Source organism: Seriola dumerili, unplaced genomic scaffold (assembly GCF_002260705.1).
Source record: "Seriola dumerili isolate Sdu_G_001 unplaced genomic scaffold, Sdu_1.0 BDQW01000723.1, whole genome shotgun sequence".
NCBI lineage: Eukaryota > Metazoa > Chordata > Actinopteri > Carangiformes > Carangidae > Seriola > Seriola dumerili.
The window spans coordinates 242,196-255,392 of record NW_019174978.1 but is presented as its reverse complement, the minus strand read 5'-3'; the positions used below and the strand labels follow the sequence as shown (position 1 = coordinate 255,392).

The following is a 13,197-nucleotide window of genomic DNA, read 5'->3' as shown; positions in this document are numbered from 1 at the left end:
GTGCATTTAACCATGTTCATCAGCTCCTGCAGCAGCCTTTTGGTGGGTTGACCTTGACTCTTCAGCACATCAAACAGCTGGGAGTAGCCAATCCTCTCCTTGAAAACCTCCTGGGTGGGGGGAAGAGACAGAAATAGGCTGGAGAAAGCTGCTCCACGGGGGATAACTAGTTGGCACACTTCCATACATTGGACGAGAATACAATGAGATTTCTTAAATGAACGGAAAACAGCTTTCCTCTTCAGGCACTCATTTATGTTGGCATTGTAGGCATCATATTATGTTTAACAATGTGCGTACAGGGGGTATGAATAATGTACTTTTAACCATGGCGGGCCTTACCTTTGCAGAGGGTGAGTTACTCATTATAGCTGTGAGGACTCCTAAAGCATGAACTGTAATACTGTCTGATCCTTTCTCCCAAACCTGCATCAAAATAAGGAGGTATAGTTGATTGTGGCATTGAAGAGCTAAAAATGTGTATCAATCATGAGATAGAGACCAAAAGCCCGACAAAGGTGAAGACTTAAACTGCACATGGCCAAAAAGAAAATGAGTCAGTTTAGAGCATATCTTTCATCAAATAAAGGATTTCCTCTTCTGATTATCTGTAAAGTGCAAGAGGACACACACCGCAAACATTGGAGCAGACTGGGTCAAAGTAAGTGAACTGCTGTACCAGTCACCAAACAATCGCATCTTTGTTAATTACTTAGGTCCCAGCATGCAAAAACCAATGCCAACCACCAAAAGAAAGATTGAGGCGACCCCCCCCCAACTATTGCTCGAAATTAGGCAACATCAAAGCCCGGTACAAAAACCAGTCACACGACACAGCAGCCAAAATACGAGGAAAAGAAGGAAAGACATGCGCCGAAAAAATGACCATTTCATGCACTATAAAAAACACAGCATGCTCTCCTTGCCCAGTGTTGTCAACAGGGAATTCAGCCTCTAATTATGAATCTGATACATTAAACACTCCCACACAGGCAACGATTAATCCTGATGATCTGAATGTTGACTTTTCAACGTGCAGCAAAGCTATAAGCAGCTTTTTCCTTACGTTTATTTAAAGTTGGATTCAAGTGGAACAAACAATGGGCCCAAATAACAGTTAATGATATGTGACATAGGCTGTGAGTGCACTTGCATTCCAGATGCGACAGATAAAAAAGGTAACTCCAGACGACAGTTATCACATATGGCCGCGCTACCTGCTTTATTTACAAATGAGCGTAAGTCAGACTTCCTGCCTAAAGCTTCCTGTTTAAATAGCTCACAGCATTTAACGAGTGGAGGGAAGGCTGAGTTTCCTGCTGACAGACCCATATCGACACCGAGTGGAGGGGGGCGGGGGGGGGAGTACCTGGTCCACTCCGACCTCTGTGAGTAAATGTGTGGTGAGGTCACACACAATCTCATGATCCGGCCTACGCCTGTTGCTCTGAAAGAGCTACAGATACGCACACAGGCGCGCGCACACACACACACACACACAACACAAAAAGACAGACAATTAGACAGAAAGTCCTGGTCCTGGTCTCTTTACAGCTGCAGCGGGATACTTGTGTTGTGAGCATGTGAGCAAAACATCAGCTGGTGAAACGGATTTTTTGTTTTTGTGAGATTTCACACTGAGAAATTAGAAAGAGGTTAGAGAGCAGATGTGACATTAAATAAAAATGTGAAAGAGGAAGTAGATGGTGACAGACTGACAGTCACAAGTTGACAGAAGGGAAGATATAAAGAGCTGACAGAACAGACAGGTACGTCTTAGATGGACAGGGGTCAGGGGTCTGACCTTGCTGTTCTGAATGAGCCTGAGGATGTGTTCAAAGCAGTTGTTGTTGAGGAAGACAGCCTGCAGGACTGGTCTATCAGAGCACTGCAGGATCTCAGGAACAGCAGCTAAAATTGACAAACAGGAGGATGTTGACTCATTTTATTTATCAGACTCCAGGGAAATTGAATATTCTCCACACTGCTTTACATCCAGCTAGACGTGAGACCTAGTGGACGTGCTCTTACTTAGCATTTGGCTCTGAAGCGAGATCAGACTGTCTTCCCAGCTCTGTCTGTCTTGCTGCTCGCTGATGAGCGGTCGGTTCCAGTTGAGGAGCTGGAAATAGCTCTCCAGTATCGTCCGGATCTCGACCTGCCGCTCCGCAGGACTGCTGGAGTGCAGGAGGTGGATCATCGCCGTCAGGCACTGCAAGGTCAGTCGCGGGAGCGCCATGTCCTTGGGTTCAGGGGAGGTCCGGCAGCACCACGCTCGCAAAACAGAGAACAGGTCCTCAACAGAGTGAGGGGTGATGGAGAGAAGGCCATTCTTCTGATTAAAAAAACAAAAAGAAAAATAGACAAAGTGACTCTCTGGTAATCACTTTTAATTTACACTTGTAGTGTTTTCTCAGATAGTGGAATAGTCACTGATGAAGAGGACAGATAGGCGAGCAGACCTTTCCTCCACTGATGACAGCACCCTGGAGATGAACCAATCTGAGTGTGAGGAACTCTGGGATCCGCTCGCTTTCAAGTAGACTTTCTGTGAAAGCCAAGAGTGGTCAAGCCAAAAGATAATGTTACACAGGACCAGCTACCACTTAACCACAATACAGAAAAACATGAAACACAATTTTGCTGTCAGAATCCCTTTTGGTAATGCACGCTGGCACTGAACAGGATACACTGTCACAGAAAATGACTCAATAAAAATAGTCAAAAGTGCATGGTACAATGCCTCGACAAAATTTCTCTTGCAATGCCACCACCGCCATTCAGGGTTACATCACACAGAAAAGCCTAAGCCTCACTAATCTGCTAGGTATTACACAATTAGCTCTTAGCATTTCCAATTAAAGCATACTATCACGGTATAATCCTCCTAAAATTTGGACGTACTGAAACTTGTCCAGGCTGAGATTTCCCACATTGCTTATAGATTAGTGCTCGCTTCTTATAATTAGACATGTTGTGAAACTGGTGATTGAAACTGATAATTAGAGACTTGATGAATAATTATGTTTGTAACCCAAACCAGACAGACTGACAGAGTCACCTGACCAGTTACTTTTCATCATAAGACAGAGTATTTTGATAAAGGGTGATTTCCTAGAAAACAAAAAGGCAGCGTGTTTTTCAAATCAAGTCAAATGTGTTTGGGCAGCGGCAGGAACAGTTTGATTCCTGTGGTATGCGAGGTCTGACAGAGATCAGAGTCGAGCAGTAGAGCAAACGAACGGGAGTGTCTCACCATGGAAGAGAGCAGGCAGCTCCTCTGGCAAGGCCAGCGGGGAGAACTTATACTTGTTCCTCTCCAGCAAGCTCACCTCCTCCCTGCAACACACAAAGCCTCATGTCACCGCACTCCCACTCACTTCACGCCTAGTCAGTGTGCAACTGCCACTAATACTGCTGGCACTAATGAGTCTTGACTTTGTGGCTTAGAGGCAACAAGATGAGCTGTTACACATCACAAAAGGTTGGGCAAGATGCTAAATGCATATGTAAGTCTTTTGGGCTTTGTGTGACTAAATTCCACCTCCCACACATTCAGTGCAGACGATCTCCAGTGAAAAGCAAAACACACACACACACACACTCACCCTGCCAGGCGTCTCCTCCATGTCTGATAAGGGTCAAACAGACTCTCACACAGCACGAGTCCATACTGCACAAGCAACTGCAGAGAAGACTGATCCCCTTGTCCACTTTTTAGCTGCTCAAAACACAAAGTGTGGACACACATCCTCAGCACACATACACCTGTTTTTAACATCTTTTTAACGTGCAACAAATACTTCACAATTCACTGCTGTTCAATAAAGAGAGTGTCGACTGAACACACACTTCACTTGTCAGTATAAACTAGTTCTGTTAGTTCTTAATGAAGTTACCTACTATAAACAGGATCAATTCACTGTAAATAATCTAATCTAATAATCAGGACTAAGTAATCTTTGCGTGCATGATATACTGAGCATGCTGTGGAGCTAAGCCGCATCATAAATCACTGAACTCTACGACCTGTTTGAAAAACACTTCATACTGGCCTTACCTGGTCCAAACAGAAATTCAAAAGCCTGATAGCTTCAAAAACAAAACCAGGGGTCTTCTCTGGGTCGATGTTCTCCATATTCCTAGAAGTAGAGAGAAATTCGTGCAGTTGAGTGTTAAGAAATTCTGTCTGATGCTTACCCAAGAAAAAAAAGAAGACAAACACAGTGATTCTACAGAATCTAAAGAGACTACTTCCCGACACCGAGTTGCATCTGCTTTACACAATCTCCAGTGCAATTTCTGGAAAAGCTGAAACAACGTCTGTATTCATCTGCTTCCCTTTATCTCCATCTCCGTCATTGTCATGGTAAAGAACAGAATTTCTCTATTTTGTAAACTGAGTGTACATAAAATGAATTTGGAGCAGTTTTATTTTCTAATAAAATGATAAGTGACTAACTTCTATACTTGATTTCACGCAATATCAGGACAATAAGGAGAGTTAGGACGGCAGTTCCACTGTGTAACATGTTTACGATCATGATGATGAAGCGCACACACAGCACACTGGCCTCTCACCTGCAGACTATGATGAAGAACTTGATGAGGAGCAGTGGGTGTGGGGTGCTGCTGTTTTGCTCGCCGGCGCCAGAGAGGTGCGGCGAACTGTGCCATGGCTGGGTGCTGAGGAACACCAGGACCTCTCTGGGGAGCAAGGGCACCTCTGAGCTAGACTCCTCCAGCCTGAGAGAGTTGGAGAGGAAGATGTGCGAAGAGATGTGGGAAGGGGGGGGGGGCAGTAACAAACAGGCAAAGGGCGTTGTAATAGCGACTGAGTTTATACATAACATAAACATGTCAAAATGGTATCTCTACAGAAGGTCAGAGTTCATTCTGCTTTGGGGAATACAAACCGGTAGAAGCTTCTGGCTTTGTAGTTTATATAAAATAAATAACTGTTTCTACTCACCTCCGGGGCTCCAGTGACTGCACATCGATGAGCCTCTCAAAGGACGCCACGAACGCCTCCAGCCACTGTTGCAGGTAGCCCACGTCTTTCTGCAGGAGGGAGGAAAGAACATGTGAGTCCCTAAATCAACTCAACACCTCCAGGCATGCGCACAGAGCAAGTAAACAATACAGTAGGTGTAAAATGTGTATGGTTACGAAAGAAATTTCAATGGAGTATGCTCTTTGGTTGTGCTCAGCTGCTTTGCTACGAGCATTAAACTGGGACTGAAAACATAGCACAGACTAAATGTTGTGACCTGTAAAAACAGGTCATAACAGTAACAGGATGTTGCAAAGAGATGCAACTCGGAGAGGAACACATGAGCCAATTCTTTCCTTTTTCAGAACAGGGGGGGGGTTAAAGGAAACAGAATCAATATATTCCTTTGTTTTAAGTTCACATCAGTCATAAGTTCCACACATTCAGCAGTAAGCATACATTAACAACATTTCACCGTCAGCATGCTATTGTCTCTAAGAAAGGCATTCCTGCATTACTATGTCCTTATATAATGTCATTTAAGATGGCTACAGTTGTATGAGGATGTTTACAACACTTGTTATCACGGCTTTAATCTGCCTCTGCAGCGCAACATATCTTGCTACTCTTCACTCCTCACATCAGTCTCTCAATCTCACATCAGACTAAATAACACAAATGACGCACAGGTCCCCAACGAAACAGAGTCAACTTTACATGGAAATCATTTTTCGTCTTTTTAAACACAGACTTGAATATAAATCGAATGAATAGATCCTAGTGTTAAATAGAACAGGAGTAGGACATCTAGAGATGTTCCCTGATGTACTGTGTTAGGGAACAACCTGAACACTTTGATGAGCTGAGTGTGCATGTGAGCACTGTACAGCAGCTTCTCCAGAGCAGGCGGTGTGAGGGAAGACATGACTGGTTTCAGACTGGCTGATTCATTGTACACAAATAACACAGCGTGAACAGCACATGGTATCGCTAATTCATCAGGTACTTCCCCGAAGCCAGCAGGAAAATAGATCAAAAAGGACTAATGTCAAGTGTCATGTGGCTGATGCGTACTTTACAGGCTGCACCATGAGAAAAACTTCTAGTACAGTGCTCTAACATACATATTATGGCTATGTGTTGCAGCTCATTGCATGTCTAATATGCAGTTAATAGTCACAGTTCCTCTACTAAATGCAACATCGAAATGGAAAACTGATGCATTGTACTCTGAAAACACTGTGCGACTATGTCTTTTCTAATGCTGCATTCATTTTAAATGTACATTACCAAGTGGCATTGACTTATGAGCCAGTCCATCTCTCATTGTACGCAGCTGAGCAGGGTGCCAGGTTCTTGTGAACCCAGTCTCAGATGAGCCCTCAGTGTAGTCCACAGTCGGCAGCTCAGCAGCTGCACATCACTCCTACAACACCAGCAACGGCGTCCGACTCGCTCGCATCTAGTCTCCCAACATCAAGCAAACAACCAGGAAATGACATGTCACTTTAACCGAAGCTTATTTCCTTCATACTCTGCCTCCACGTCAAACCCCTTCCTCTTTTGGTTCTACTGCTGGTTGTGAGCAGATATGACCATCGATCTATAAAAACAGAAACTGGCACAGTGTTTATGAGCTCAGCAGGAGCTGAAACTGACTAAAATGTGATGCCTTGAAGCAGTGAATGTCACAATACAAGGACCACTGTATTTAATGGAGATAGCTTAGTTCATATACCTTTAGCCCATCACTGTAATTTTTTTTAAACAAAATGTGATTTGTAAGTTATTAAAAAAAAAAAAAAATGAAAGAAAATAAAATGACATTAATGGCACACATGCTATATGTAAAAATATACAATAGTTGAATGACTGACTCCTCCCTAACATTACTGAGGATATAATAACAACTTTTTATGATGACACAACTGTCCAGCGTTGTTTTCGACAGCGTGCAGAGGCTCCATCAATTACTACTCTATCTACTGGAATTCACAATGTACACGGACACATAGTCATTAAATGACGCTGTTTGGTTTACAAATGTGTAGGCTGTGAATACAGACTATATTTCTATATGCTAATATGCTATTAGTTTTCTAGTTTGTTGTTTAGACACACTGAAGCTGGGTGGAAGTGCAACAGGTAGATTTTTAGAGTGTTATAAAAAAAGAAGAAGCAGTCACATAAAGGAAGTGAGACTGGTTTGCTATCGAAGAGTAGAACCAGAGTGAATACAACCCTACTTTGTGCATCCCTTGACAAATCCTAAAAAATCATCCCTTACAAAATGACTATTGATCAACACCTCTGAAGAAATCCATATCCTTTGCTTGCAGTTCTTTCAACTTGTTTCCCATGACGTTGCCAAGAGGAGCTAGCTCAGTAATTGGTACGATGTATGCTGGCAGAAAAAGGCATATTAAAGACACTATTAGAACAGATGTCCCAAACCAACTATGAGGGACCAGCCTCTATAAACAGTGTCATTTATCTCCGTTCTCTCTGCACATGGCCAAGCAGCTGTGTCGCTCTCTGCTGCTTGGCATTCTGCTTCGCTCCAGCTTCCTGCACAAGTGAAAGCAAAGAGCACTTTGATTTTCCTGGTCTGCCCTTGTGTTGGTAAACAGGGGAGACCGAGGCACACGAGGGAATTCAGTCACAGGGCTCATGGGACAGTTATAGTGAGCTGCAGGGTTGATTCCGTTTGTTGTTGTTGTTGTTGTTGTTGAATCTCTACAGTATATTAAATGTGCATCAGTGGCTGAGATAAAGGCACAGTAGGGGTAACTGACAGCGTGGTGACAAAAAAAAAGAAAGAAAGAAAGAAAGAAAGAAAGAAAAAAGCCAGGAAATATGGCGTGTTCTCTCCTCATAGCAAGCAGAGAAGGTGGTTTCACAGCTGCCTCCATGGGTAAAAATTGGGTTGTCACCGTGGTCCAGCTCTACCACTACAGGCTTTAATTAGTCCTTCCAACAGCCTCTCAAGCTAATGATCACAGGATAATCACAGACTGTTTCTCTGCCAGCCTGACATCTTACTGTATCCACGCATGCAGCCAGAAATGATGCCTCTTTGTGCCTCACTTCCGTCCGGTATCATAACATCTGGACGTTCTGCAATTTTACGTGTGTGTGTGTGTGTGTGTGTGTGTGTATGTGTCTTGGGTCAGTTATCTTTTGGCTGTACACACTGTGTTGACCACAAGAGCTCTGTGCACGTTAAGGCTTTCTCACTGCATCATTATGTTCATGTTCCGCTTACTTCTGTCCAAGAGCAGCCTGAATGTAGGGCGGCAACTAAAGGTTTTCACGTTTTTCTTTTTAGATTATTTGTTTAATTGTTTGTTCAATATTTCCTGGTTCCCACATTTCAAACGCGAGAGTTTGATGGTGTTTCTCTGTTTTTAATGGGAGAAAAATTTAATACATCTGGATATTTTTTTTTACAGTTCTTAGTAAACTGGTAAGATGAAGATATAACTTTGGGCTCTGGTAACTTTTTACCAAGACATCTCATTAAATTGGTCACAGTTTTGAACAAATGACTTATTCATTAACTGGGAAATAAATTCTCAAGGTAATCAGTGGAGAAAATAACAATTAGCTGCATCCCCACAGTTGGGATGTAATGAAACGTAACCATGCAAAACTGTTGTTAAAGTTTTCATTCTAACAGTATCACTGTATTATGACGTCCTATAAGAAAAACCTTATTGGGTTTCATCAGACACGATCTGACAAGTTCATGTTACTCCCTCAGTGATTAGATCAGACTCTTCTGTGTATGTCCATACCTGTCAGGCATGAGCATTCATGGTGGTCTGGGAAACATTCTCAGATATGAGATATAGAGCCCTGAAATAGTTCCAGTAAGGCTGGTTTCAACTCCAGCAGATGAGAGACACAGGCATGTTCTGCCCATTGCATGAGGGTCTTGATATGCATATATATGCATATCCTGGTATAACATTTAAACCTGCAAAAACCTGATAACCAAGACGCATTTAGTAAATAAACATTGTATGTTTATGCTGTCAAGTTGTTTATTGATCTATTTGATGGAATAAATGCATGTCTCTGGTTTTATTAATGTATCCATACAGTGTTATTATAATTTTAGCTAGAATCAACTCTGGGGTCTAAAAGGGAAGCTGTTCTCATCAGTTTATCCATCATTGCCTGCCTGTTCATTTGGTCATTTGTACTGACAGTGTCTCATGTTGGAAGAACTTTTCGCACAAGATATAGTAGACACTTCTATACACACAATGGCTTTTCAAAATTTCACATCATTCCTGAACCTCAGCTGATCTAAAAAGTCTTGCAAAGGGTGTGTGACTTCTTGCACAATCGGAGGAAGCAGCGCTCCTTTATCACCAACAAGCCTGAGCAAGCTTAGCTTTCATATTGCAAATACTGAGCGATGGCTGACATGTGTCCTCAAAAATGTTGGACTCAATTGTTCTGACTCATCGCAGCTTCACTATAGACTGTAAACTCTGAGTGAAGGTGCACTAATCATATTAGGATTTCATACAGATGATTCTAAAAAAAACAGTCTGAAGCAAGTATAGGAAGAAGTCTGAGGAAAAACAGTGTTATCAACGGAGACACACAAGACAAAAATAGTTTTACACATGAATTCAGATCTGTTACAGGGTGTAAAACAGCTGCCTGGGCGTGTTTGATGTGACTCATTCAGAAAGTGTCAGGCTGTTGCCTCTATAAGTAAAGGCTTGTTTACACACAAAAAGCTTATTAAATTGAGCTCAGGTCTCTTTTCCAGTTTGACCGATTTGCACTAGCCAACACCTACATCTGAAAATAAGGCCTGTGGTGTGAAGATGGGATGTGTCCAGTTTTAAAAAAGGAAAAAAAAGAAAAAGAAGCTGTTGTCTGTGTTGACTTGATTAACAGGCAGACAACAAAAACATCACATACAGTTGACGTCTGTAGGAGAGGCAGGTGTTTGTTCCCTGAAGTGGTTCTGCTGCCTTTCTGCAACCTATTGTGTTTCTCTCATTCACATAAGGTGGTGACGTTTAATACTGGGCTCAGTTAAACCACTTTCCTCAGCCATCCTTTCTCGCTGCTCGGCAATAAGAGCAGGTCATTTGCACACATGCAAAATCTGCATCCAAGAAAGCTTGGAAATCTGCGTGTCGTTCTCTGGGGTAAATTTAAAAAAAAAAAAAGAGGGAGAGAGAGAAAGAAAGTATTTTAAACTTTCTTCTTTTAGAGCCAAGAGGCATCTTAATAAGGAAGTGGTCTCTTACATAGAGATGCTACACAGCTGTCAAGTCAGATTCAGGGCACACACTCACCCACACACACACACACACCAGTGACTCTTTCTAGCAGTGGATTACTTGTGTCAGCACCTACAACTTTTTTTTTTTTTTTTTGTTTCATAACTGAGAACGTTTTGCAAATCTAGATTTGTACGAGCAGCAGCAGCCCAGAGGAGAAGTAACTGGGTGGATTAGAAACACACTTCCTCTGGGATCTGCCCAAAGTGACCACAATGACCACTTTGATAGTAAATGCTGCAGCGAGAGGCGATGCACTTCTTGTCCACTTTTGTCACTGCTCCATTTTAGAGCATTTTTTGAAATTATTCCATCTTTGACTTCTGCCCTTTCTTTTAAAGACTCTGTCTGTTTACCCAGATTGGGATTAAGACTAGTCCTGAATTAAAACAAAATTCAATGAGATGATGAAAAATGTCCACGACTAGACTTTATCCATGTCAAGACAGCAGGTCTGCTGTGATGGTAGGAGAGGAGTCTTTGTCACCCACAGTGAACATACAGTACATGCAAACTTGGAAAGAAGCCTTCTCTTGTTTTTCTCTGTCCTCGGGCAAGGAAGCAGATTGCAAACACATTAAATAGTAATACTTAATTTATTCACAGCCACACGGCCTTCCTCCTTCAAGAAGAGGCGTGACATGGAAACCATGTGCAATAACCTCTTATCATGACCGTCTTTTCATTCTTATTACTAAGATGCTGTACTTTAACGAACAACCGGGGGATTGAGCTGCAGTTGCACCCACTGGGTGAAACATTTGAGACCAAAGCACCACATAAAACAGTTTGACACTCAATTTAGGATAGTGTCAAATTAGGTTAAGCGTTCTCACCACAGAGAGATGCAATACTGTTTTTTTTATTTAATATGTGAGTCATAGAGGAAATTTGCTGCTGGGAGCAAAACAAAAACAAATGTTCAAAGTAATAAGTGAGAATATGGTCGTTCTCTTAACAATAACACAAGGCTCCATGACATATAGAAACATATTAATCCCATTATGCTGCAAGAATGTGACACGCTTCAACTAAGGGAGAGAGACAGGAGGGGAGAACAGGAAGAGGAAGTAGCCTCAGTAACACCTGCATCGCAGGTACAGGATTAATCACGCCTCACTAAGCTTCAGATACCCTCACCACTGACTGCTTTCAACAGGTTAAATGGCTCAGTGACACAGTTATAAGACATGATATGGTATCCTTCTGTGGTCTGCACAGGGCAGCCTCCACCATTAGGTAAACAAACAGCTGCTGTACAAACAGGCAACAACAAAAAAAACCCAAAAAAGACAACACAGGCGACTTCCTCATAAACCGTTTCCAACAAACGACAGAGATAGGACACACAACACATCACACAGACTGCGATCATGTGTCGATCGGGTTCATGTTATAAACTTTAGGCGGAGGACCTGCTGCGACAACAGGTGTCACCGTCAGGGCTTCCGCACTTGCACTCACCTTTGTGTAATATAACATCCACAGCTCATACAGCCTTTCCTTCGATGCCATTCCGCCGCCCTTGTGGTTGCTCATTATCTGCCTTTTCTGTTTGTTTGTTTTTTAAAAAAGCATCAAAGTGTAAAGCATGGTCAAAGCCAGGGCTGTTTGAAGTAGTTTCCTAAAGGCAGGAGGTGGAGTAGGCGGTGGAGGACGCGGCACGCTCCTGTGAACCATTCCTGCAAATTCGGGCACAGTAATCCGCACAAAAGTGCTTTTTTCCTCCTCGACACGCAAAGTTATCAGAGTGGCGTGGAAAAGGAGCAAAACATGACGGTGTGAGCGTGACCACGGTGCGATCACTGTCGAAACTGTGAAACCAGGAACAAAAATGCGTGGAGATGCATGTCTGGAGAAACACCCATGTCCGCATTTAGAGCGAGCTTGTTGCTGTATGATTCCTATTGGAGAGAGTTCCCACGGAAGCGACAGATGCCATCCGACCGAGACCGAAAATGACCGCTACCGCGTTCAGTCAATGGATGTGGGCAAGTCCTCTCTGTGTGGTGTGTGACGAGCAGGAGCAGGCGACCATCAACTGGTGTCTGACTCTATTAACAAGGCAACAAATACAGTGAAGAGTTGGCTGTAGATCATGCTCACAGGTAGGCTGATATTCTTAAAGACACATGCACACAAACACACACACACGCACACGCACACACATGCACACACACACACACACACACACACACACACACACACACACACACACACACACACAGCTACATCTACAGGACTCCTCTGAGTGACTAAGGAAAGTCAGGAGCCTATGCATTAACTAATATATAGTCAAATGTATTTTTTCAGTAAAATCTGCCAATTAAAAGAGGTAAATTTAAAAAAATCTCTTCATAAACCTATATGCAAATTATCACTTTTTTTATTGTATTAAACCTTGTCATGTGCAATTTCTGCAAAGGGGAAAGAAGCAAACTGGGGGGAAAGAAGCTGTCACTTTGTACGGCAAGCAACATTCAGCACTGATAACATAAAGACAGGCAACCAAACAAACAGCTGAACTTCAGACTCTAACAGCTCCTTCTGATGGGTCCTGGTGCCTTTGTGGGCTGTTATAAATAATTACTGCACATCATTATATTATATACCTGATGAAGACTGTTAAACAATAAACCAGTTTACACCTAGACACCTCCACTGATAAAAGGAGTGCTACTCAGATAGATACTGAAAATAAAAGGGAATAGGGAATATAACTTAGTAATTTTCCTGCATTTAAGGTATCCAGTAAAAATGTAACACATCAAAATTAAAAAAGCTAATTTTGAAGAATTGTCCCTCTTAACTTATAAGAAGTATTGGAATGTTTTAGATGGATCTGGTGGTGTCGGGTCTAACTCCATGTACTGTAACCCGATGGTCTTCACA

General features: G+C 42.5%; 1 protein-coding gene across 4 annotated transcripts in view; it reads right to left on the bottom strand.

Moving 5' to 3' along the window:
* nbeal2 (neurobeachin like 2) overlaps positions 1–11,902 on the bottom strand; it is a 31,709-nt gene extending 19,807 nt beyond the window's left edge. Inside the window, exons 1-12 of one of the 4 annotated variants that reach the window (XM_022765629.1) lie at positions 11,770–11,902; positions 4,973–5,061; positions 4,582–4,746; positions 4,061–4,142; positions 3,609–3,721; positions 3,257–3,339; positions 2,463–2,548; positions 2,032–2,335; positions 1,805–1,911; positions 1,370–1,456; positions 343–426; positions 12–110 (exon numbers count right to left, since the gene is read on the bottom strand). In XM_022765629.1, the coding sequence (XP_022621350.1) occupies positions 12–110; positions 343–426; positions 1,370–1,456; positions 1,805–1,911; positions 2,032–2,335; positions 2,463–2,548; positions 3,257–3,339; positions 3,609–3,721; positions 4,061–4,142; positions 4,582–4,746; positions 4,973–5,061; positions 11,770–11,844 (1,374 nt within the window). In that variant the 5' untranslated portion in view covers positions 11,845–11,902. Of the gene's footprint in view, positions 1–11; positions 111–342; positions 427–1,369; positions 1,457–1,804; positions 1,912–2,031; positions 2,336–2,462; positions 2,549–3,256; positions 3,340–3,608; positions 3,722–4,060; positions 4,143–4,581; positions 4,747–4,972; positions 5,062–6,283; positions 6,434–11,769 lie in introns of those variants that run through there. The other 3 variants (XM_022765630.1, XM_022765631.1, XM_022765632.1) reach the window with 3 other exon arrangements.
* Positions 11,903–13,197: the final 1,295 nt, after the last annotated feature.